The sequence below is a fragment of the Temnothorax americanus genome, unplaced genomic scaffold, assembly GCF_048541705.1.
Source record: "Temnothorax americanus isolate GAGA-0224 unplaced genomic scaffold, ASM4854170v1 Scaffold37, whole genome shotgun sequence".
Lineage (NCBI taxonomy): Eukaryota > Metazoa > Arthropoda > Insecta > Hymenoptera > Formicidae > Temnothorax > Temnothorax americanus.
In genome coordinates this window covers 307,257-334,245 of record NW_027509515.1, presented here as the reverse complement: position 1 = coordinate 334,245, position 26,989 = coordinate 307,257, and the positions used below count along the sequence as shown (strand labels likewise).

At 40.0% G+C, this 26,989-nt stretch overlaps 1 protein-coding gene and 1 long non-coding RNA gene across 4 annotated transcripts in view; one reads left to right on the top strand and one right to left on the bottom strand.

The window, feature by feature from the left end:
- The window catches only part of LOC143901997 (uncharacterized), an 88,930-nt gene that overhangs the window by 15,853 nt on the left and 46,088 nt on the right, over window positions 1-26,989 (top strand). The window contains exon 5 of one of the 3 annotated variants that reach the window (XR_013258237.1): window positions 4,923-4,987. The exons of the other annotated variants lie outside the window; for them this stretch is intronic. This is a non-coding gene — a long non-coding RNA (uncharacterized LOC143901997). Of the gene's footprint in view, window positions 1-4,922; window positions 4,988-26,989 lie in introns of those variants that run through there. 3 annotated transcript variants of the gene reach the window in all.
- Window positions 20,502-26,390, bottom strand: LOC143901992 (uncharacterized). Its single transcript, XM_077414662.1, has 3 exons — window positions 21,628-26,390; window positions 21,367-21,526; window positions 20,502-21,056 (listed from the first exon to the last, which is right to left on the bottom strand). Exon 1 carries the CDS (start codon window positions 26,255-26,257, stop codon window positions 23,669-23,671), a length of 2,589 nt encoding a protein of 862 aa, XP_077270788.1. The 5' UTR covers window positions 26,258-26,390; the 3' UTR covers window positions 20,502-21,056; window positions 21,367-21,526; window positions 21,628-23,668.

The following is a 26,989-nucleotide window of genomic DNA, read 5'->3' as shown; positions in this document are numbered from 1 at the left end:
AAGCGTAAAATAATTCGTATAATAATGCGTATAATAATGTTTAATAATTTTGTTAGTAAAATTGTGCGCTTAATATTTCATAAAACTAAGTTCACTTATTAATTTTTTTAATTTTTTTTAATTTTAAATTTTTACTTTTTCTGTACTTCGATCTTCAAATACACGCATGCCTCCCGTGCCATCCGGTATCTGTCTTTTTGCTCAAGGAATTTTTTAATACAGTCGCGGCACTGCCGGGCTGATCTTAGGCCTAGGATTACTTCTCCGCATTTGCCGCAACAGAATTTAATCGACGAGGGGAGCTCATACCACGGCGGGCTGAGGGCGTATAGTACCCCCATTTCACCTTATATCCGTTGACTTCGGGAATGTCCTCGTCCCCGACTGGCGGCAGCTGTTCTAGGTAGCAGGCTAAAGACAATTTCACTCGCGACCAAGAGGAGTTGACTATATCCCCTCCTCTCCTTCAGGGTCGCGAAGACACCCGCTATGTAGGATGATTTTCTCTTCCTCCTCGGAGAGGACTCCATCGATCGGCCCATGGCATTAGTTCTTTTCTTTAACATCTTCTTTACAAATATTAAAATTAAATGAATTTTATTTCCCTTTCTAATGATTTCAATGTTTCCTGATTTACTTTGTTTAATCTTTGGTATTAAATTTTGATTTTGAAGTTGTTTCGATCTTTCGTCACAAAGTTTACCATTTGCGGTTAGGAAATATAAATAATTTTCTCTTTTCATAAATATTTTATCACGACTATTTATTATACTGTGTTTTTGTCCTCGCGTTATTATTTGTTTTTCAGTTCTGTCCAAAGTCTCGTCTGTAATCGCAAGTTTATTGAATGTTGTGTCTATATCTTCTTCACTGTCGCTGTCTCTCTCTTCTTCACTTTGTTCCACCTCTTCTTCTTCTTCGGAGTCGCCCCATCGTCAGTAACTTGATATTCCTGGTCGTCTTTCGGGTTGTCGTCGTTGGTTCTTTCCTCTGCAATTTTCTTGTGGTCCTCGCAATGATTTACATGCGAAGGCTTATTTTGATAATTCTCATAATTTTCACAATCTCCTGTTAAACTATTTAGTATTTCTAAAAGATTAGATGGTATAGTTATTTATAAATTTAAAGTATTTATATTTTCATTGTCACTCTAATTAAAGAAATCATGTCATTGTTGTTAATGTTTTCTAAGGATGTTTCTATTTCAAGTGTTTCGTTTTGAGTGTTATTTATAATGTCTGACGATTCTAAAGGTGAAGATTCAGTATTATTTATCTGATTTATTAGCTCATTGTGCATTTCCAAAGATTTGTTATGATTTATCTGATTTATTGGGTTATTGTGTATTTCTAAAGATTCATTATTGTTTATCTGATTTATTGAATTATTGTGTATTTCTGCATGGACTATATGTTCAATAAACGGCGGTTTTTCTAATTCCTTCTTAGTTAGTAAAGGGTATGCTTTCTCCTTCCGATTTCTCTGCATTACGTGTTTGCATTCCTGTAACTACCGGCTCTGGTTTTTCTATCATCATTCCCCTTCTTGGCAAAACTGGCAAAGGTTTAGGATTAGCATTTCTTTGTCTTGCTTCATCATCTTCTGGGCACTTTTCAATTTCATCAAATGAAGGATGTATTGGAAAAATATTTTTCACAGGGTTTCTCGATAAAGCATCAGCATTAGGATTTATTTTTCCGGGTTTGTAAATTATTTCATAATCGTATTCAGTTAATTATTAATTCTCTATCTCGCTAGTCGTGAAGTGGGATCTTTCAATTTATGTGAAGTTAGGTTAATGGTTTATAATCGTTAGTCGGACTTTTGCTGCCAACGATTTTTGAACTTTATTGTCAACGGGTTGTCGGTCTTTGTTACCGGTGGGTTACCGGATTTTTGCTGCCGACGGTTGTTGGCATAAGTTTCGTTACTGGCGGTTTGCCGGACTTTTGCTGCCGACGGTTGTTGGCATATAGGTTTCGTTACTGGCGGGTTGTCGGACTTTTGCTGCCGACGATCTTTGAACTTTGTTGTCAACGGGTCGTCGGACATTGTTACCGGCGGGTCGCCGGACTGTTGCTGCAGACAGTTGTCAGATTTCCGTTTCTGGCGGGTTGCCGGATTGTTGCTGCCGACGGTTAACGATTAAAAGGTTGCCGCTGATTCGCGCAAATTATTGCTTTTGTCCCGATCGACGCTCTGATCGACGACGATTTCGTCGGAAGAGCTATAGGCAGGGCATGTATGTACGTATGGTTTTGTCCACGGAAGTCATACCATCGCGATCCGCAGAGAAGTCGCATGGCATAAATTGTTGGGGGACTCAAATTGATTTCTTCCAAGCGTTGACAGGAAGAATCTTGAGCCGAAGTTTCCAGGATTATACATTTCATATATAGACACTCTAATAATATGCATTCTAATGCATTCTCCAGATACTAAACTCCAGATAGACACATGTTTTTTCTTGATTTGTGCAAAGAAGTCGCAATTGTGAATATTGTGATGCCATCACATGAATTGCTTTTAATTTACGATGTTGCTCAACAATTGCGGTACTAGATAACTGTCGCAAGTATGGTTCAATCGCAAAGAAAAAGTGAGGATCAGGTATCAAATTAAATTAAATTAAATTAAATTAAATTAAATTAAATGAAAATTGTGAATATCCTGATGGCAAGAATTTTTGCAGCGCGATAATTATTTTGATATTAACGAGCGCGATATTTTACGCTACTATTGCTGCGTTAAATTTACAGGCTGCAATTCAGAACAATGACGCGTTCATCGAACGATACTCCTCGATGCAGATTAAATTTGTTGTCTCTCGACATTTGGAATTCTGATGCGATGTTTGTAATATTATATATAAACGTTGCGAAAAATTACTATTTTTTTGCCAATTATCTTAAGCAAGTAGGAATCGTGGCGTAAGCCACGTCCCAATGTAATGAGGACCGAACGCAACACAATAACAAGCGCGTACGTTATACGAAACGGACTCGCAGTAACGGATTTCACCACGAATCTATCGCGATCTCCAGAGGCTCGCAATCGCGTCTTTATCTCAATTCCATGGCCACGATGCCATCCCGAGGCTCTTCGCTCTCGCTGTCGATCGCCATTCGATACGCGGTCTCAAGAGACCGTACGCGTCGCGCGTCGCGATGTTACAACGTTTCCCCGGACGAGAGCGTGCCCCGAAGGGCGGCGTCGTGGCGTTACATCTCGAGATTAATTACTGCGGGCAACCTCACCGATGTGATGTCTCCTCGTAGGGCTCCTCGCCGTCACCGCGTACACGGAGAATCGTTGCAGCGTAACAGATTCTCCCGACTCGGGGTGGCTATCGCGTATTTTAAGAAGAACGTTTGGACTCGCCGACGGACGACCAGAGAGTGTCTCGCTAGATTCGCTCGATAGCGGAATCGATGCGGCACCCCTTTCCGTAGGGGCGTGCCAACCAATCGAGAGCGAGCTTGCAAGCTCGCGCGATATTCTAAAGCAGGATCGTCGTAAGGTGGATCCTTCGGGGGCGCGCAACGGTCCCTCGGCGGCGTAGCGACTCCTTCAATTTGTCCCTGGACAGCGGACTGGACTTGGTTCTAGCCGGTGTGCCTCCGGTTTGACCTCGGGGCGGTGATCAGTCACCCCGCGGGCCGGTACTTCGTGAAGGCAGATTGCTGAGGCCGGGTTTTCTCCAGGCGCCTGGGGCCCCGCTATCGGCGGCCTTGTCCATCGCTGCCTCATTCGCCGCACGCCTGCCGCGTTGCTCTCGCCGCCCGTGATCCATGTAGCTTCCGCTCTCGCCACCCCTCTAAATAATAAAATTGTTTTAAAAATGAGAATTAAGTCGTGACATAGTCACAAAACAATTTTATTAAAGAGATTTGATAATCAGGACAAATCTATTATAAACTGTTTTTCTACTGTATATTTATTATTTATTATTGTTTGTTTAATAAGTGTTTGATGCATCTATAAGCGATTTTCATGTAGACGTCGGTAATATAACTGGCGACGCGCGGACCGGTGTCGTGTTTGTTTCTACGAGCTTGTAGTCGCTGTTGACAAATTCGAAATTGAACGAACCAAGACATTTGTGAATATATAAAAGGACGCTGATCAATTTAATTCCATGTTGGTCGTTTAGCACCCGCCGCGCATCCTAGGGAAGCTGCAATCGATAGTCAATATACTTGTTGCGGCTCGCTCAGGGTTGCTGGTTGGAAAATATGAGATGTTTGCTCGTCCGCGCGTTCGTGCATTTTTTTTTTATGAGAAATCTTAGTAATTATGAGAGGTAGAGGCGTGAACACGAGCACCTTTTAATTCGTGATGCGGAGCACAGCCGCTAATTTATTTCGATTGTTAATGCGCAACACAGGAATGAGCTTTCGCGACCTCGCAATTGTCTGCACACGTGCGTAGAGTTCAAAACCGCTTTGATTTGCTCGATGAAGGCTGTTTTGTTTAATATATAAGGCGGAGTGAAAACGGTCGCGACAATTTTGCGTGAGGGAGCTTTGCGTAGCTAGCCTCGCCATTCGGCCGATAGTGGAGAGACGTGTGACTTCGTACACGTGCTTCTCAGCTTTTAAGCCGTTTACACAATAGGCGATAGCGATAGTTGTAGCGACAGCGACAAAATTGCCGACAAAGCTTATTGTGTAAGGGGTTTTACTCAATTCGACTGCCGAAATTTTCCCCTTGTGTTGTGCGGCCGATATCGACGGTCAATTGTTTCGCGAGACGGGAAAATGTATGTGCGCGAGCTTTACGCGAGCTTCACAACAATACATCGTGTGTCGCCAGACGTTGTGTCCAAGCTACATCGTGCAAACGCACGCTAGAATCTATTTATTATTCTATTGTTTTTATTCCACACCTTGAACCAAAAAGATGGTGTTTCATGGTAATAGAGGATACTTCAATAACATCACAAGACGGTTTGATGTTAAAACCACAGTCGTTTTGAAATCGTGGATCAATACCAAACGTAAGATCAACGCAGCAAGCCAACAACTGACATTCTTACTTCGATGCAGGAGATACGACGTATTACCTCCACATATTTGCCGCCTCCGTTAACATCAAATTCCACAGCAACAGCGTTAACCACGAGTTTGAACGTTTTAAGAAGGTTGTACAGAAAAAACTGCTTAACTTCGAAATTAGTGACACGAATTGTCGTTTAGGTTTTTTACGCTCAAAAGTTGTCGAGATTGAGAATCGACTACGTGATAGCTTACCACATAATGTAATAGCTACTATTTACATGGGTGGATAAGCGTGGAGTTTCGTAGAAAAAATTTTAAAAATGACAAAGACGTCTAAAGATTTTAATTTGCCATCAAATATTTGCCGTATAAACATGTTTACCTTGCGACATTATTATAGCTATACCGACACACATCTTTAACGCTGTCTCGTATGTGTATATCGTCGTATTCTTAAAACTTTAAAGTATATAATTATAAAACCATATTTTAAATTTTACCAACAGTATTAATTTTAATTTTCTGATTTTTTATATATTCTGTTCTTAGTGATCAGGAGAAAGAGTCTAAAATGTACCATTTTTGAGAATTGTTTGATGAATATCTGATTCAGCAAAGAGCCAAACTAAACAAATAACTATATGAATTATTTTATGCTATCACAGTGTTTTATAAATTACATTGCAATAAAACATGTAGTGTATAAATTTTGCCCGATAAGTTTGCCCATAAGTTTGTTTAGATAAATTCGTATAACATTGTAGTGTATGGCCAGATTAATATAATTATATATACAACGTTTTCTAATGTAATTATGTGATGTAAGCAACATTGAGGTTCAACGGTTTATTGAAAATTACCTACTTACACTTATAAATAAATCTATATTTATATTTATTTATAAGTGTAAATAAATCTATATTTATATTTATTTATAAGTGTAAGTAGGTAACTTTCAATAAACCATTGAACCTCAATGTTGCTTACATCACATAATTACATGATTAATCTATATACTTACTTTTGGCAATGTATTATAGGCGTGACGTGTCAGCTCGAATCCTTCGAGTTCTCACAATCAGAACAATAAGGTTTTACCTGTGGCAAACGTATAGGCGTGACGAGCCAGCTCGAATCCTTCGAGTTCTCACAATCAGAACAATAGGTTAGGTTAAGTTGAATCGTTTATAAAATGTGCGATCTCGAGTAAAAACCTAGTAAAAATCAAAATCAGATGTAAATTTAATCATATCACAACGTGTGTGATGATGAGGTTATCGAGTATTTGCAAGAAATTAATTTAAGAAAATTAATAAAATGCTTCAATTACCTTCAAATTTTCTTCTTGACGACAAAAATTATTAACGCGGTCGTACGTGCTAATACGTACGTTGTCAATTACGGCCAACTAATATTACGTCCAAGCGTAATATTCTCCGATGCAGAAGCACGTAGAAGCGCGAAATAGCGAGAAAGCCGCCAGGAAGACCAGGAGAAGACAAATAGAAACTGATAGAAACGCTGCAATGCTGCCTCGAGACGGCTCGAGAAAGCATTATAGACTGCGCATGCGTATTAAGTGAATTCTCTTTGAACCTATTATGAATAGAAAAAGAATTCCTTTTAAGACCATTTAGATTAATTCCATAAGAAGTCACTTCTATGGAATTCTTTTTGAAGGAATTCTTTTTGAGTTTATTTCGGACAAATTACGGGTATTCTTAAAGAATTTGAAAAGGTGAAGTTTTTTCAAATTCATAACGATCAGCTGTGCTATCTGGGGTGCCATTCGCCGTTAAGAGTTCGTAGGCCTAGCTCTGTCGTGGCCTTCGAACTATCCGCTGGGGATACACGCAGAGATCCGCGCCCGTGTCCACTAAAAAATTTACTTTGGTCGTCGCGTCGTATTTAATTGTTATGAAAAGGCGATGCGTGCAGTGTGCAGTGCCCCGAATCACTCGCCGCCATCAACGATCGTTTGACGCGTTTTCCTTTTGCTGTGCCGAGCAGGGCAGTCTGCATTTGTGGGCATCCGGTCTGAATTGCCAATGATACCAGCACATGTCCTTGCTGGCTGTCGATTTTTCGGGCGCGAACGTGAGAGCGAACTCGAGAGCGAATAATATATGTAAAGGACAAGGTCATTGGAGGTACCTCCCCTAAACAGGAGTTTTACCCGTAATTTAAATTAGAATAAAAATTTTAGTCTGTTTACCCTCTGACGGGTTTCTATCTTGTCGAAGTTTCGGGGTGAGTTTGAACTTTGTTGTCAATGGGTTGTCGGACTTTGTTACCGGCGGGTTGCTGGACTGTTGCTGCCGACGGTTGTCAGATTTTGTTTTCGGCGGGTTGCCGTACTTTTGCTGCCGACGACGGTTGTTGGCATAGGTTTCGTTACCGGCGGGTTGTCGGACTTTTGCTGCTGACGATCTTTTGAACTTTGTTGTCAATGGGTTGTCGGACTTTGTTACCGGCGGGTTGCTGGACTGTTGCTGCCGACGGTTGTCAGATTTTGTTTTCGGCGGGTTGCCGTACTTTTGCTGTCGACTGGCACTTTGTATAGCTCGCAGGGTGCTCTCCTGAGCAATTACAGCATTTTACCGGTGAATTTACATCTTTCTTACAGTCTGACGTGAGATGGTTCTCTGCGCATTTTACACATCTAGGTTTTTTGTAACAGTTGGAGGAAGTATGGCCAAATGCTTGGCATCGGTAGCATTGAGTTATAATTTTGCGATTGATAAACTTGTCCCAATAAATTCTCGAGTGGAACAAATAACGGATTTTTCTAAGTTGCGTGAGTGAGAATTTGGCACACAAGTTGATCTTATACGTCGCGTATATGCTATTTTCATCGTTTAGTTGTATGCATGAGTTGACTTCTATACCAAGATTCTTTAGTTCATTTGAAACTGTTAAGTTTGGAATATTTGGAAGCCCTTTAAGTGTGACTGTAAGAGTCTTATCCTCTGGGAGTGTGTATGTATGAAACGCATACTGTTTATCAATCGCAAAAATTTTGAAACCAATATAGTCGTTAAGTTTGAGAAACTGAATCTTAATCTGATTGCCTAGAAATTTTAGTTGAAAATTTTCACCAACACTTTGTTTTAGCTGATTTGCAAATTCAGCATAGTTATTGATTTTAGAAACTAAGTAAATTGGCGGTGGTTTTCTGTTAGGCTTGTTCTCTTTCGAATTTGCTACCGAAGCCGCGTCACGATCTGTTATTCTGTTACTCACATGTTCATTTTGGGCGGAAGCGTAAGCAACGCGACCTGTGTTTTTCGAGTAGTTCTAGGGTTATTTCCCTGGTTTTCGATAAGCAAAATATCGTCAGCGATATTCTGGTTAATAGTGATTTGTGTCGAGATCATTTGCTGGTATTGGTCTGGTCTAAAAAGAAATGCGTATGTCACAGTCGCGATCGTTTGCCGCATACCGAACATTGCTTCCTCTTGTTTTTGAGCCTGTTACGTCCAACCCTGGGATTAGGATAAGAAAATCTAGAAAGCAAAGGAAAGGCTAACCAGAGGGGTCGGGGTAAGGAATAAGGACGCAACTAGACGCTTAAGAATATTGCTCGCAGGTACACGCTCTGAGTCGCGTGCCGCGAGCCGAACGCACTTTCGATGGCTCAGGAAGGGTCAATGTCCGTAGAGACGGTAGGACGCCTTCCGTGAGTGATGCGATCGTCGGTCCTCTTTCGAGTCAGGGAATTCAATCCCTTTAACTCAGGATCGGACCTCGTGCGATTTCGAGAGGGGGATAGTACTGAGGGTGAGGTCTTATTTAAAATGAAAGAACATTTAATTTAACCTTACTAACAACTAAATATTTATCACAATAATAATAATATTTGTTGATAACATCGAACAAACTGAACATTAATTACATTAAAATAATACTGGGTAATGAGACATTGAGATTGTGAGACAATTAAGATGAGTGAACGGAAGCAGAGTGAATGTCATTTGTGTGTGTGAGTGTGTAGTTATCGCGGGTTTTACATAGGTGCGGGGGGTGGTCGGGCAAGATCTTCAAGGGAAAACCTACTCGAAAATGAACATTCTGCCCGCTATTATTACAATTGAAATCAGAATGCGATTACATAAATTTAGTTAGATTTTGTATGTGTGTATTTGAAAACTAAATTATGAAGTGTCGTGTATGTATGCAAATTAGTGAGGTTAAAACATGTGAGAATGTGTGTATGAAGTTTATTTCTATAGTTATTAGTCTAAGGTTATGGTCTCGGGATCCCCTACTTTCTCGAAATCGAGAGTCGAGGCGGTCGAGGAGGTCGGGGACGGACTTTGGGAAGAGGAGGGGGGTTCTAGGAAGCGGGCGGGATTGGGGTTGACGGGGACTACGCGAAATGGGACCACGCGACAAACAGGGCGAGAATGTTCGGCAATAGGGCGAGACGGTAGGACAACAGGGCGAGAAGGTGCGATAACGAGGCGATTCTGGTGTGATGAACAGGGTTCCTCCGGAAGGGTTGGTGGGGGCGGCGGAGTGGCGAGTCGCGGAGGACCGGCGTTATCTTGTTCCCAGGGGAATTCCGATCCTTGGTTTTCGACCTCTCTTCGCGCCCGCTTGTTTTGACGACGCCGTTCGTGCCTCGCGGCGTTTCGCGATTTCTTGTGGGTGGGACCGGCCAAATCCACTACAAGTTGGTGGATGGTTAAATATTGAAATCCGCCAACTGCGGGGAAGTCACCTCGGGTTTTGGAAAGAAATCGAAGGAATACCTCGAGTCCGTCAACGAATCGGCTAACATCAAAGTAATAGATACCTCGAATCCACCGAGTCAGCTACCTCAAAGCAATAGATAGCTCGAGTCCACCAACGAATCGGCTAACATCAAGGTAATAAGAGAAGATTACTCCGAATTTACTGATAACTCAGCTAATTCGGAATAGTGAAGAGAAGTGGGGGTTGGAAGGATTAAAGTTTAATGTTTGACCAAGAGACTTTTCGTACGCGAGAATGTATAAAGAAAAGGAACCGACATGTACATATATATGTATATACATATATATGTACACAGGACTTACTACTTGATGAGTTCTGGCGGACTCGTGCCCTGTGTGCCTGAGGTCGGATGAGTCAGTGGGGAACTCTCGACGTGGCTCCTGATGGATCTTGTGCACAGATTTTAATTCCGGATCACAAATAAAAGACGGAGTATCGAACTGAAGCTTGAAAAATTTCAATTCCGAATCGCAACTGAAGACAGAGTACTGAACTGGAGTCTCAGATATTCTAGTTTTAAATTGCAAGTCAAAGACGAAATACTGAACTGGAGCGTGCCGAACTAAGAGAGAGCGAGTTCCGTGGTGTCGCGATTTATATAGGAAGGTTCGAAGGATGGAAGGGGGTGGATTCCGTGTGGGATGTCTCGTTTTCATTTTGGGATTTCTGGTTGGCGGGATGTTTCTAATTTTTGTTTAAAGGATTTCTTATTGGGTGAGATGTTTACCACCCAAGAAATAGATTCTTAAGTTTTCGCCTATCCTAGAAAGCTAGAGACGGTTATCTATTTTTCGGGTTTTCCATTGGTGAGCCCCCTCGTAAGGCCCCCACTGTCATTGGGGGTGTAACCCATCGCTTCTCCCAGTGACGCATTTTGTTTTTCGGCTATCGCCGGTTTCTCTTTTATTAGGGTTCCTCATTTATCTCGCGACCTTGTTTTTATGTTGACAGACATACTTCTCAATTTTAAGTGCAGTTTTATTGCAAACAGAAACTTCCGCTACGTGCTCTTAAGATTTCTAAAAGCACGTATTAGGTTTCGTTTCTGTTTGTCGGAACATCGCACGGCCAGTTTTGAGTAAGTCGCGCGATATAATACAGATCCCCGTCTGGAATTAAGGCCCCTTTTGCGCGTCGTGTCGCCGGGTTTATAGTTATAGGCCAGACGAGGTTGACGAGAATCTGGTCACCATATTCCCCGTCTGTTAGTAATTTGTCATCTGAGAGGTTGCTTTTAGTTGCCCAAGCAAATAGGTAGTTTGATCATAAAAAAAAAGGAATGTGAGGAGATCTAACCTCACTCCCCGATCGATAACCGTCCGTGCTCGGTTTGTTTATTTTAATCTTAAAGGCTATCTTAGGCGCATAAGAATTCCTGCGAAAAAGGGATATCGTGGAGTCCGCAGGAAATAACAAGCCTATGGGCTGGAAATTGGCAAGCAAGGGATGCTGCTAGATAATATTTTTTTTGTCAAAATTTGTCCGGAGTCTTGAAAATTCGGAAAAAAATCGACGATTATTTTATTGCTGCAATAAATAGACAGAAAGTGTGCGAGTACGCCGTAATATTCTTCAAATTTTCTTTGAAAAAGTTGAACGGCACTCCCAAAGCAAACGCGACGAACCGACTGCGGTTCCTTTATTCAATTAAATAGGCGGACGAGGGTTTAGCAGCTTCGTTCATAAGGGATACGCGGATCTGCATCCAATCTTCCCGTTTTTCTATCAATAGCTTTGCCAGAATCTCACCAACAAAAAAATAGAAAAATTCCAGCTCGACGTTCATTAGGAATCGTGGCAAGAACAGAGCAGTGTTCGCAAATCGCTCGGTCGCCTTCAATCATCAATATCACCCTTAATTATTTAGATTCTTGTTAATTTATATATGATATGATATTGATATATATATATGTGCGTCGGGGGCTTAAGTGGAACCGCACCAGCTCACTATTAAACACATTGAGATCATTAAAAGCTGAGCTTATATTACTATTTACTATTATATATACTATTGAACACATATGATGGAATACAATACTGTATAGTACAGTACCGCCGGGGTCCGGACGTCGGCGATCCTTCAGGGGGACCTCTGCCGGGGTCCGGCGTATAATTTTTTGTTTAGTTCGTTAAGAAAGCACTAACATGCTTCAAAAGAAAATTTATGTATGTTTATTTGTTTATCCACAAACGACATTTGAATTTTACCCAATTTTTGGCCGTTTAAATCCTACCATTCCCCTTAAAGAACTTTTGTTACATTTTTTAAGATTTCCTTACAAATAAAGTTGAGTTTTCACTTTTTGTCAGATTTTTGGAAACAGTCAAAATTTATAGGGAATAAGATATTACTATATTTAATTAAAAATTGTTCAATCGAGTCTGAGGTACGGTTGTGAATGCAATTAATCGAATTTTATATTAAAAGAAATTATACTTATAAATTAGTTCAAATTTCTCAAAACTGGTTTCGATCTCTACTTACGATCTCTACTCAAATCCTCTTCAATGAATGGTAGTACGGTGGACTGAGTACGCCGTTCATTTATTGCTTCCTTTTATGGTTGTTGTAACAATCCCCCTCTTAAATTTTTATATCTTCTGTGGAAAGTGTAATCGAAACCTTATTCGACGCCTCTCTTTAAAGTAATTCCCAGGTAGTACATATTAGTTTTATATATGTTTTTGAACGTTTTTTCCGTTATACATATAATGGACGTTACATATAATGGAAAAAAAATCGTTAATATATATTATTATAATTTATGAATTTATGAACTATAAAGTGTTTTATCAAAGTTTACGTAAATCGTTCCTATAATAACTAATTGCTCTCATAATTAAATGTATAATCACGTTAACGTTGAATATACAGAATAAAACGCAGATATATTTTTTCCGTTATATAATGGACATGTATACCATTCAATGTAAATGAATAAGTAAGAAAAATAGATTACTTGTACTACACGTTTTTATGTCTTTGGCAGATAATCAACATCCATTTTTGTATTAAACGTGGGAGAATTTGTGTATAACGTATGCATAACGCGAGAGAATGGTACATGGGAAGGAATTTGCATTTACGCAGTTTTCTTGCACGGTAAATAGGTACTTATTATAAGGGTATCGTTATAATTCGAACCTAAGAAGATTGCCGCCGCTGCGACCAGGGCTAGCGACCTGGTAAACCTGACGTGTGATGAAAGCAATATTTTTATCTTTGTTGCTTATTATATGTTGAAAAAAGATAGAATGATTGTTGGGGTAAAAGCTGCGACAAGCTGGCGCGGCAGCTTATACACCCCTCACAGGACGTAACACGAGTGATTATAGAATTGTTGTAGTTTACTTCGCTTTGTTTGCTTTGATTTTTGTCCACTACATGTTTATGACCTCCAAAAGTTTGATAATTGGCGGCCGAACAAAAAGAGAAAAATATGGGATAAAATAAATATACATATAGACGATAGTTAGATAGATGGATAAAACTTATTTGCAATGCAAAAAATAAATACAGAAACTCATACAATTAATAAATTACCTAATAAAAAATTATGTCTATTTGATTATAATTAGGATAATCAATGTCAAAATCGACAGGAATAGGTTTGAATGGAGATGCGTTTTCTAATTGTTGCAATTGCTGGAGGAGGGGGAGAGAATCTCGATTAGAAATAACAGCTTGTTTGATTTGGAACCTGATTCGTTTGATTTGAACTCGTTTACCTCCCTTTTTCGTCATTCAGCCCGCGTTCTCGAAAATGAATTTTAAGCTCGCCACACTATTAGTCAGCGCTCAAAGCCAATTCGCCACACTCTTCGTCAGCGTAAAGGCCAAACTCATTTTCGGGAATTAATAACGATTGTTGCAATTTCTAAGAATCAACCCCGTAATCGCCACGCCTTTCGGCAGCGAAAGTACCAGTTCGCCACACTCTTCGTCAGCGCCCAGGACAGATCGCCACGCTCTTTGTCAGCGAAAACTGCGAGTCGAATCTCAGAAGTGATTAATTAAGAATTTTAATACGAGGTCAGATCCCAGATTTCAAGCTTATTCTTTTTTTCAAACTTATCTTACCTCTATTCTAAAGATCTTAATGCAAATTGCAGTTGTGCGTGAAGCGCGGTCCTGAAGTATAATAGTACAGGGATTAAGTCCCAGAATCGAACGCGAATGTTCGGACTTGAACATATAGTCGAATGTCGGAAAGTCGCTGTCTGAAATAAAGTCGAGAGCCAAAGTTAAAACGATGTGTTAGAGCTGAAGTTAAAAAATTATCTGTCTCTCCGCGGCATTTTCCGCCCTATTTATACCCAAAAATGCCCGCGCGAGATTCCCGCCATTTCCTACGCGTCTTAAGGGGGGAGGTTATCTAGAAGTTTCTAGAACGTAGTTTTGGGCCCCATCTGGCCCCCAGCCCTCCAACGGTCGTCTGATAAGATAAACATTTACATTGATCGGAGTGTTTGCTCGGAACTCCAAGGCTAGCGTGCGTCGTTTAAGTATTCAAAATTTTCAACGTGTATTGTCGGAATTTTAATATAAAATTTTCCGTACGTAACAGGAGCCACACGCGGTAATTAGTGTGCAATCAATTTCATCAAATACGTCAAAGAAATATATTAGTCATTACAAACTCGGACGTTTCATTCTTTCTTTGGGTCATCTTCAGCGCAAAAATATACATTAAAAATTAAATATGGAAAATTAACGCTCGATTTACGCTGTCTAATAATTAAGAAGAAATATTGTAGTATGTCGATTAACAAAGCGCAGTCAAATCAGTAAATTAATAGAAAAACTATACGGATAATCTGCAGTTTGTCAAGATGTAGATATGCCTGTACATATATGCTCCGATTCAATTATTTATTATTTTTACATTCTTGTAAAATTTTTAATTTTTGCATTTCTGTCCTGTGGAATGTGCGGCGGACGTCACCATCCGTCAAATCAGTTGTAGAACAGAAGAAGGATGCGGACGCAGATGGTTTAGTCTGACCTTGCAAGGCCAAACCAAACCATCTAGGTACGTCCGCATGTCCTTCTTCAACATGTTGTCACTGATCGACACAGTTTTAGCTCTGTGTATATTTTCCATACATTTTTAATTTAATTTATAAATTCTCTTTGTGATTTTTTTATTACAATTATAACTATTAAATTATAATTTCACGTAGCAGATTTGTCGTATTAAAAATTATACGTTATAAGATCCAAAAGTTTCTGGCTCAAGGATGTAGAAAGGCAGTAAAATGACGACTATTTGGAATTTTTTATTTAGTAGTGGATATAAAAATTTGGAGTCCAAGTAGACGCTTTGATACTTTCGAGGATTTTCTTTGATTTTCGCTCCACGTTTCCTTTCGCCTTTAACTTTTGTGCGACCAGTTATTCTTGATATTCAACGAGCCGTTTTTCAGCTTTTAAAATAAAGTATGCCCGCAAAAAACCCCGAGGAACCGGGTTCGAGTCCACCTGATCACAGGAATTTTTATATTCCAAATTGCACCCCCCGCTCGAGTGGGGCTCGTGCGGAGAAACCGGTTATCTTTCAGAGGAGACATTAAATTTGAAAAAAATTGGTTGTCAAGCTTGGGGAGCTTGGGAGTTTTGGGTCAATAATACTGCTACTACTAGCTGCAATATTAAAAAATATGAAGTATGACAGGTCGAATACCAGGACCTCTACGAAAAGGTCTGGTTACACGATTCACATAGTTTCTAACCCTTCCACGAATGGAATCTACTTAATAATATAAACTTTTAAATATTTAACTTTAATCTTCGGGCTCAGGCTCTTCACAGAACTCTTCATAGGGCTGGAGCTTGAAGAGACGTGTTAGGTAGAACACGTCTTCAATATGATATATTTCCGCGATGTCTCGACCCTTCGGCGTGTCGTACCATAAATGGTCGACGTCTTCTTGTCGCCACCGCTTCTCCTATTGTACTAACCATTATAAGTTTTTATTGATGTAGCCTTCCACTACTATATCGAATGAAGTAATGTTCTGGAAAAAAATTGGATTTTGCTGCCGACATTTGTTGGCATGGGTTTCGTTATCGGCATATTATTATCAACTGTATTACAGTTATCTATGTTAACACTATAAAAATTATTTTTGCTGCCGACGATCTTTGAACTTTGTTGTCAATGGGTTGTTGGACTTTGTTACCGGCGGGTTGCCGGACTGTTGCTGCTGACAGTTGTCAGATTTTGTTTCTGGCGGGTTGCCGGACTTTTGTTGCCGACGATTTTCGAACTATGTTGTCAATGGGTTGTCGGACTTTATTACCGGCGGGTTGCCGGATTGTTGCTGCCGCTGGTTGTCGAACTTTGTTGTGTTACGTCTCGGGGATCGCGGCCCTTAACTAATGTTTGTTTCTGTAGTATGAAAAAGGTTTCAAATTTTTCCGAAGTGTGGTGGGGCGGACGTAACACCTCCCCCCTTATTTTAAAATGTTGGACATACTGTCTTAAAAATGTTTCTATATCGTACGGCTTTCTTTTTCCAAAATAGACAGCAATTATAAATGGCTAACAATGAGAATCATCTTCAAAGCAGCCAATTATTGGCCAGAAACAATCATTTGTACTTTCAAATGGATCCAATCCATCTATGTTTACATCAATTATTATCTCTTGATGATCCACGAAATACTGTTCTAAAAAAGTCTTTCATCAATATATTTTCTGATACCTTTGTAAAAAAATTGCCCATTTCCAAGAGCAACAGTAACTGTTTTACGAGGTGTATGCAAAAGACTTTTACAGCTCTTAGGCAGATTGGGAAATAAGGTTCTAAGTATTTTCAAAAGATTATCTACTTTGACAAAGCTTACACCTTTCATTGCCCATTCTCTTAAATTCGTTAACAAATACATTTCCCTTTCAATATCATTCTGTAGAAAGTGATCTATATTGTTAGGATTTATTTCAAAAATTTCACTCAAAGTACTTAAGACTTCATTGCTATCATCGATACTGTGAGTGTTATCAATATTTGGATCGAGCTCATCATTGTTCATATTATTATCAACTGTATTACAGTTATCTATGTTAACACTGTAAAAATTATTGCCATTTGTGTTGTCATATCGAATAATACCACTGGCTGTATTTATATTTATACTACTGTCACTATTACTTCTGCTCAAATTTGAAAAGTCGTCAAGCAACTGCAAATCATATGTATATATAAAAATAAATTTGATATTATATTTTTTTTATTTTAATCAGCGGGGTTTGTAAAGACTCCAAGGGTACGGTTATTAGCTTACTGATCTAAGGTTACATTTATTTTCTTACTAACTACTTGTTATCGTGTAGGTATTTTCTAAGTTTGCCGTAGTCCATTTTCTTAACGTTGTCGTTGCTCGTACTGGGTTCTCCTTTGGCAGGGATGAATGTGGTTAGCTCGAGGAGTGGTGCCTCCGGATCCATAGTCTCGGTGGGGGTGGGCTTCTTGCTGCTGAGGTGCAGGAGCAAGTGGGTGATGGAACTCTATACCGCTCCCGGCAGATGTATGCTCTAGCCGTAAACGGAATGGAGCGCGCATCCCCTGATAATTGAATCAATTATCAGTTTGGCTAAGCGGAAAAGGAGGATGATAGCCAGTACTCCGGCGCTGGCTGAGCCGAAAGTGATGAACCCGTTCCAGAGGCATTGTTCGGTGCTCTCTGCGATCTTTTTTAATGATTCCTTGTCCATCAGGTTGTATAAGGAGATGGTGACGTGGGGAATGCTGTGGCCCATTGCTCCTTGTGCCAGTGTGTCCCATACAGCACAAGTAGATACTGAGAATGTTCGAAGGATATCTCAGCAGTAGATTGTGTATATTCTCACAACATTCGAGATACGTACCACGATTTTCTGAGAACCTACTGACTGCATTGCTATTTTTGCCTCACCTAGTTTGTAGTATCTACTGAGAATATCCCGCAGTAAATACCAAGAATATCTCAGGTATCAATATAGAACCAAGGATAGAATATGAACGGTATATACTTATTACGTTCGATTAGGGTAAAACATTTGGTACTCTTTTATATTTTATATTTATGTTTATTTATATGTGCATTGTAAATTATTGCTAATGTGTGTACGTTACACACTACAATATTTAATACTGACAACTAATACCGCAATAACGCCGACTTTAATGCTTATGTCATTTCGAGTGTCATACGTGATAAAGAGAATTGCTATAGAATAATAGATTACTGCCTGTTTTATGTCACATACGATTTTCTTATAGAATATTGCAGTGTTTTCGATCTTTAAATCACATAGTGATTTGAGTACATATGAAGTGCATATTTAAAACTAGCAAAAATAATCGTTTTCTTAAAAAAGGATTGCACAAATATAAGTAAACAAAGAAGAAATAGGAAAATGTATTATAGTCACACGAGTTGTTGGAAAGATTTAAAAATTTGAGTCCTCACTCGAAAGTTATCGTTTGCACAGAAAAATGTACTTACAAATTAAGCGTGATTTAAAGTTCGAGAACACTGCAATCGTTCAAATATCTTGTGAATACATTTTCAATTGAATAATACATTAAGACGAACAATTCTTACAGTGCTAACAATTATCTTGTAAGTTATGTCAGACTCAGTCAGTCAGACAGTAATCTCGATATTTCGCATAAAAGATAATTAGAATGGACTTTATAAACTTTGTAACATAATTTCAGCGCATTTACAGTAAACGGCAAGTTATAATTGTACGAATAATACATATATGGCAAGGGAAGGCATTATATTGTCCGTGGATGTTTCAATACGTGTTGTATTATGTTACAAAGTTATATAGTTCTCTTTTCATATACGGACCATCCTTCAGTATACATAGATATACATACACATATATACATAAGTATACATATAACATGTTACATACGTATGTGCACATGTCTGTACATAATATATATTTTTCAAGAAAAAATACATGTATTAACTATATGTCATCCTCTCGACGAAACATACCTATTACAAAATGAAAAGACGAAGCAAACTTCGTTGAGCTGTTGGTACGTATTGCACAAATACACAATTGGTATCACAAATTGACTCCAACGTATGCGAGCAAAACACTTCGTCGTCGCACGCAATCTGTTTTACGGGAACAAGAAGCAGCAAGCGAAACAGGAGCGATAAATGGAATGCATCTAGCGTTTAGAAAAGTAAACAAATAAGCTGCTCCTCCAGACACAACGTTTTAAATGCTCCGATAATTTAAATGTGAGTAATTGTAAATGTAAGTATATCAGCGCGTTGTGCATTAGCTGAAAAACGTAAGACGTAAGAAAAATAAGCGTTCAACGGTCAGTGTAAAATTGATTACGTGTGACATACGCTTAACTAAAGATTCTTAATTCCTAATATGAAACTTTCCTTACGAGGATAATACCTGTGGCGGTCTCCCGACCGCACAATCAAGACGGTACGCGCGCCGCGCGCGCGCCCACCGATCACGCGCCGAGCGCGTGGGCCAGACTACGGCCCGCGAAGCTATACGAAAGCGCCGCCGACAGGTGGCAGACTTTCTCGCGTTTCAGTTCCCGACAGGGAAGAATAAAAGGCCACACGGCGACGGCCTAGACAGCTTTCGACTGCTCTTCGGCTCAGAGCCGAGAACAGGAGAAGCATTTTGGTAACCGATCTCGCCGTCACCTTGCCGCCGCCGAAGCTACGGCCACCACCGAGACGAGCTGCGCCACTTCGCCTGCCGCTACCGCCACAACCTCAGCGGCCCCTGGACTACCGCCCAGGCCAACCGTGGAAGCTCGTCCAGCTCCAGCTCTCGCCGGTGCGACTGACTCGTCCTCCACGTGCGCTCATCACAACGTGGGACGAGTTCGGCGCTACACGTCTCCACGACTATCGTGGACGGTGCCTCCACTCCTGTCGCCGCTGCCACCGTCACCCTCCGAGCGGGTACACCAGGGGACGCAGACCATCCCGCCTGCGCGTGTACACTAAGGCGTGCAGCACCAGCCATCACGCGGCACTCAGGAAGTGCAGACGGACACGGAGTGGGAGGTCACCTCCTCTCAAGGGACGCAGACCGAGGAGCCAGCGACACTCCTATCGGAGTCGACACCGACTGCGGAACCGGAGCAGTCCCTCACACCACCGGGGACACCGCCGGCGCGGCGGAAGTTCAGCTCCTTCCGGAGGACCACGACGCAGCCGAGCATCATCTGGCGTGAGCGACTCCGTGACTAGGAGGAGAAGAAACCAATCGGCCCTTTTCAGGGCCACCTCCACGGCCCTTCTCAGGGCCTTCTTCAGCACACTGACACACCGACATCTGTATAACAGGACCTAGAATAAACGACCTATTTATTGTACACCTCTGTCTCTCATCAGCTCACTCGACGATCCCTCTCTCGCTACGACATATCCTCTGCGAAGGGCACGCGACGCCCCAGCGTAAGTGGCTAGCGCCCACAATACCTATCCGAAATAATACTTAATATTTTGCTAGCGCGATTATCTACATATAACACTAAAATTAAAGATTTTTGGTTTTTTTGCATTACGTTACTCTATGCAAAACTGGACCAACGCAGGCAGTGTGTCATTACGGCAGAATTGCATTGATGATACTGGCACAGTGAGGCAATGACCTTCGGATTCTCTCTAAATAACTAAGAGTAATTATTAACATATTTATCTGGAAAACTATATAATCCTTTACGTCGCGTAAGTAATTATTTTGTTTATCCTATATTATACTAGAGATGGGTGATACAATCTGAAAGTATCGTGTCGATACGCATCATGAATGAAAATATCGTCCATCTCTATCCTGTACCATCAATCACTTCCATTTAATTCCTATACACGGAAAACTAATATTGCAGACCAACATTTAAAAAATAAAACTTTTAAGAAAGAAAACATGTTGCTACAGCATCTTGACAATAATGCAAAGAAGACCAACATTACAAAAATAAAACTTTTAAGAAAGAAAACATGTTGTTACAGCATCTCAACAATATTGCAAAGACCAACATTTAAAAAATAAAACTTTTAAGAAAGAAAACATGTTGCTACTAAACTGATCTGACTCTTACGCAAAAAGATAAATATTCATATTAATTACTGCATCGTTTACAATCTTACGTCCGTTTTCCAAAGGCACGTTATTTTCCAAAGGCACGTTTTCTTTTTCTTGCTCTTTTTTCTCGTCATACGTTCTTTGGCATGGGCTAACCATACTTTAATCGGAGCTGAAATTTGGTCGTCTGTCACATTAACAAATGATTTTCGTATCACACCTGAAAAAATAACATTTTTATTATTTATTATTTCTAAATAGTAGAACAAATATGTCTATGCTAATTTAATTTTTGTATAATATTATTAGATTAATAATTTAAATTCAGCTACAAATAATTATATGCTCTATCTCTAATATACACAAAATAAGATACTTTAATATATCAGTATTGATAAATGTTTATATTAATTAATAAATTAATAAATTATTAGAAAATATTTAGGAACATATCTTTCAACTTTTACAGCAATAATTATAGCATTCATTAATAAAAAAAAATACAAATTGTTTTTAAATATTTTACTTACTTGTAATTATTTTACAAATTTATAATTTAGAAAATATTAGTTTCTTTTTTGCACTGTACCAACTGTACTTAATCGCCAGGTTATTAGAAACCATTAGTTTCATCAGTCGCAAACATGATGTTTTCATGTTTTCACATAATACAAATGCCAGTTGTGTCGTCTGAAATATTTGTAAATATTTGAAACAATAAAAAAAACGTACAAAGTATAGAATGTATGGAAATTTTATAATATTAAAAAGTAGACATTTGACTTACTTACCACTTCACTTCGATAAGATGCGTTATTTTTTAATTTTGTTTTTATCGCTTCAAGATCGTTTTCATCCTTCAATGGCAGATCTTTAAAAATATCAATTTTTTGTCTTTCTTCCGTTTCGAAAGTACCAGTTGAAAGTTTGCCAACGCCCCGTTCAATAATATTTCGTATGGCCGTGAGTATGTTGGTTATGCTTGTGGCTATTTCCGTTACTTTTTGAATTAAATATAGTGTAGGATCATTTGATTCTAAAAAACATTCGAAACAGATTCCAATTATGTTTGATATGTACAAGTTCGCGCAGGAACCTGAGCTCTAGAAATTATAGAAAAAAGGGGACGATACTTTACTTGTGATTTAGTCGGTAAAGAGATTGTGTATTTTCGCTGTGGTTTGATTACAATCAGTAAAGTTATCAGAATTAATGTTTTATCAAGAACATATAGAATAAGCACAGAATCAGACAATATTGAATTATTCTTGCATAATCCTTTCTCATGCGTCATAAAAAGAAATTAATCTCTCATCAAGATTGAATTTAAGAGAACAGAAATCCGTTATTCTGATTCTCAACCAGATAAACCACCAAGTGATTTCAATCTTTGTTTCTGTTTCAAGAAAGGATCATACAAGTTAAGCATATAATTTCAAACGCAGGTTAAATAATTGGAGCAATATTATACAAAGCATATAATTTAAGTACTGTGTCGATTGAGAGTTCATCGATCCCAATTCATATATATGTATCTCACTTAAAGTATAAGAAAAGGAACATATGCAACGTGAAGCATTCGAGTGAACATTTAGTCTCTTATAAATATTACGTGAGATTCGGTAACTGCAATATAACGTTCTTTCTAGCTATCAATCGGCACAGTAACTTATATGGTAATTCAGATTATATGTATTTTGAATCAATAATATATATGTTAATGCTTGAAGAACGAACTAAATTAAACGATAAGTAACTTTTCATGAACAATATAGTGCTTCGTACACTTAAATAATTGGCAAGTGGCCATAGAATAAATCATAATTCGTTAAAATAATCGCAATTATACGTGAAGATTCGACTCACGTGTGTATCGAGAACATAAGTTAAACAATTGCATATGAAAAATCAATGGCGTTATTCGCGGGTTGCAACCATGTAAAGGTGACTTTAATTCGACTGAGCTCAGACCGATAATTAATTCCGGAATAGTCGGCAGTAATATAGCCGTTCTGCGAGGATGTAATCCGTCGCCCCGTGAAATGCGAGGACGTTATCCTTCGCCCCGTGCTTTCTCGAACTCTGTAATCAGACGATCGCATTTATGATAGAACATTGCGTTCATCATAATCCGCTTGAGAGTTGCCGATCAATCTCTTAATGGATCTCTGAGTTACACGAGTTCGATATGTTACCTGAAAGCATCCGCCGTCTATCTTTGGATAAGATGGTCATCGACCAAAACCGGGAGGACCTTTGCAATGTGCAAAATGGCCGCGATTGTCCGTTTGCCGAATCCTGGTTGAAAAATGGCTAAGTTCGTCCTTCCTTCCGTCGTATATCGTGAGAGGTGCTTGTCATCGCCTCTAATCCATACTGAAATGTCTCCTCTGATGTTGCGGAGACGTCCTTGGAATAGCTCGAGTTAATCTCAGACTCAATAGTCTGGCGGATTGCACTCGCGTCACAATTTACGAATATATACGACACCGATAGACGGAACGCAACTTTTCGCCTCGCTAGCCGGAAGACGAATACCTTCCCGGCGGGCTTCACGTTCATCTCGATACGTTTTACGCTTGCGCAGTATCGTCGTTTCGAATCGTTTTCCGGCGCTGGGGCGCGACGTCGTCGTCGCCGCGTGCGCGAAACACTTAACGCTGAAGATAAATAGATAACTGTAATATCGATGCCATCTATGAGCCTGCTATCGAATCGCCGCTTACAATCTATTATGCTCACAGATGTCTACACTTACACAATCTCTTTACGATCTTTAATGTCCGTTTCTAACATTCCGCCCGCCTTCGTTTATTGCAGATAACGAACTAACTATAAAGTTTCGGTATCAATTGGAAGAGGACAAAGTTTAGTGATAAGTCTTTGTAATTCAGAAATTTGCGTCCGTACCGTAACAACTCTAGTATGACCGTCCTGACCAGGGTGAGTCTTAACAACCCGACCTAAAGGCCACTTTGCTGGAGGATACCTCTCATCAACTACCAAAACCAAAGAACCTTTTTTTATAGATGGAACAGCATTGTTCCACTTGTATACCGCAAGATATCTTTGCAGACAATCACGTGACCATTGTTTCCAAAAGTCTTCTAGCATTTTTCTTAAGAGTTGCCACCGTGAAAGATGAGAGATCTTTACGCCGTCTAACGATGGTTCGGGAATAGTAGTCAGAGCCTGCCCTATAAGAAAATGACCCGGGGTCAAAGCAGAAGTATCGGTTGGATCGTCAGACTGCGGACTAAGTGGTCGTGAATTCAACACCGCTTCTATTTGAATTAGTAAAGTATTCATCTCTTCGTACGTGAGTAGTTGATCACCGACTACCTTGTTTAAATGCGTTTTAACCGATTTAACGCCTGCTTCCCATTTTCCTCCGAAATGAGGAGCCGCAGGTGGATTGAACTTCCACTGCGTTCCGTCCCTTGCGAGAAGCTTAGCTAATTCTTCTGATTCCTTTGAGCTTGCTAGAAAGAGCTTACGAAGCTCTGTATCCGCACCTTTGAAATTAGTACCGCAATCACTAGCTAACGTTGAACAAATTCCTCGACGAGAGGTGAAACGTTTGTATGCCGCTAAGAAAGCCTCAGTTGTGTAGTCCGTAACCAATTCTAAGTGTATAGCTGAAGTCGAGTAACAAACGAACAAAGCTATGTAAGTCTTGTAGGTCTTTGCATTCCTACTTTTCCAAGTTTTCGTAGTAAACGGACCTGCGTAGTCCACTCCCGAATGTTCGAAAGGTCGAGACGGGTTTAGTCTCTCAGTAGGTAACTGACCCATGATTTGATGTGCTCTTTCCTGGCGAAACCGAGTACAGACTACACATTTGAGTATGAATGATCGAACTACAATTCGACCTCCAATTATCCAATAATTGTTCCTAATGAAGGAAAGAGTATCCTGAACTCCTCCATGGAATGTACGAGCATGAGCGTCAGCAATAACCAGAGAAGAAAGTATAGAATCCTTCGGTAGTATGTAAGGATGCTTAGCACTTTCGGATAGAAAAGATCGTTCAAGACGACCTCCTACTCTTAATAGTCCATTTGAATCAAGTTGCGGTGTTAGCTTAAGAAGTGCATTAGATCTAGGCAAGTCTTTACCTGATGCCAAAATTCCAAGCTCCTGAGAAAAGTAGGTTTGCTGAACCATCCTGATCCAAAACAATCTAGCTTCTGTTAATTCTGTCACTGTCAATGGATGATTGAAAGAAGATTCCCTTTTACCTTGAAACCTTCTTACAACCCTTTTACATCGTGCGGTTATCCGTAGAAGTTTAGTCAAATCCGAATATTTTTCAATCAAATCCCAGATTTTTGGGGATTTCAATTCAATAGTAGTCGCGACCCTTACAGGTCTCTCCTCTAAGTTTTCATCAGAAGCGAGAGAATATGCTTCATCCGGCCATGTTGATGGATGTTGAGTCAACCAATGAGGACCTATCCACCATGATCTTGAATTCAATAACTGTTGAGGTGTTATACCTCTTGTCGCTAAATCAGCCGGATTTTCCTTCCCGGAGATAAACTTCCATTCTGCCTGAGGTAATGTGGTCTGAATAAAATTAACACGATTTTGTACAAATTCTTTCCATTTCGATGGATGCCCTTTGATCCAAATAAGAGTGATTTCGGAGTCTGTTCTCAAAACAACAGGAATATTACCGATATCCATCACCTTCAGTATATGCGACACAAGTTTGACTAGTAGAACGGCAGCTGTCAGTTCTAAACGAGGAATAGTAAGCCTTTTTAAAGGCGCAACCTTTGTCTTAGAAGCCACAAAGCAGACGGTGACTTTACCTTCGCTCGATGTTACTCTTGCAAAAACAACTGCAGCCATAGCCTGTTGCGAGGCATCGCAGTATCCGTGTATTTCAATAAGTGAATTAGCTGTCCAACCTATCCATCGTGGAAATTCGAATTTCGGTGTATTATGTAAACTATTTACAAAGTCTATCCAATTTTGGATTAGTTTTTTCGGTAATGGGTCATCCCAATCTAACTTAATTGACCATAACTCTTGCACAAATATCTTGCCGACAATAGTAACAGGCGACAAAAAACCCATTGGATCGAAAAATTTAGCAATCGTAGACATAACAGTCCTTTTCGTGATAGTTGTCAATGTAGGGAGCTCAAATGTAAATTCAAACGAATCAGTTAAAGCGTTCCAAGACAGCCCTAATACGTGAACAGTCTCACCTTCATTAAATGAAATAGAATGAGATGTAATCTTTCTATCGGGTGGTATGTTTTCCAAAACATCAGGGTGATTGCTCATCCATTTCTTCAACAAGAAACCGCCCGCCATGCAGAGCCCGTCTAAGTGAGCAACTTTATTTTGAGCTTTCTGAATAGAATCCGCTCCGCCATGAAACTCGTCTACGTATCTACCCTTTTCCATGATTGGAATAGCTAAAGGATATCGATGTCCCTCATCCTTTACCAACTGTACGAGAGCACGTATGGCTAAGAAAGGTTGTAACCGGACGGTACATGAGAAGACACGAATCAACGCGAGGTGTCCTTGAATTCAACGGTCGCCACTCGGTTTGACCTCCGATATACCGAGAAGGTAATTATCTATCCAATTTTCAATCAGACTAATTATTCTTCTTTTCAGGTTCCTGCCACATGAAAATCATCGCCGTCGCCGTCCAGGATCGCCGCTGCCACCGTCTTCCAGGATCAACGAGGGACTTCGAGTGATCGACGCCAATGGATCAGGTATGGTACAGAAGGTAAGTCCAATCGAATAATTTTCAAGAATTTTTTGACAAAAGATTGTATAATTTATTCTATTTGACTGCTTTTCATTCACAGTTGTTCACAAATATCGAAGATACACAATCTGTCGGACGATCGCACGTTCGGGCTGACACGCCCCTTTTCGTTGCGACGCACAAGATTTTTCGGCACTAATTCGCCGTTCGCTTTTGTAAAAGCGATAATTAACGCGTTTCGCGGGCGTTCCCGGTTGTTATGGAAGTTACGAGATTACGATTCGCGCACTCGGATTACGATCGCGGGACTTAGCGCGACAACGAGAGTGTATGCGGAATTACGTGTTACTCCGTGAACTATCCCCGAGAGACTGCCTCGAGTGGTCCGTCTCGCTCGGCCTCCCTACCATCGG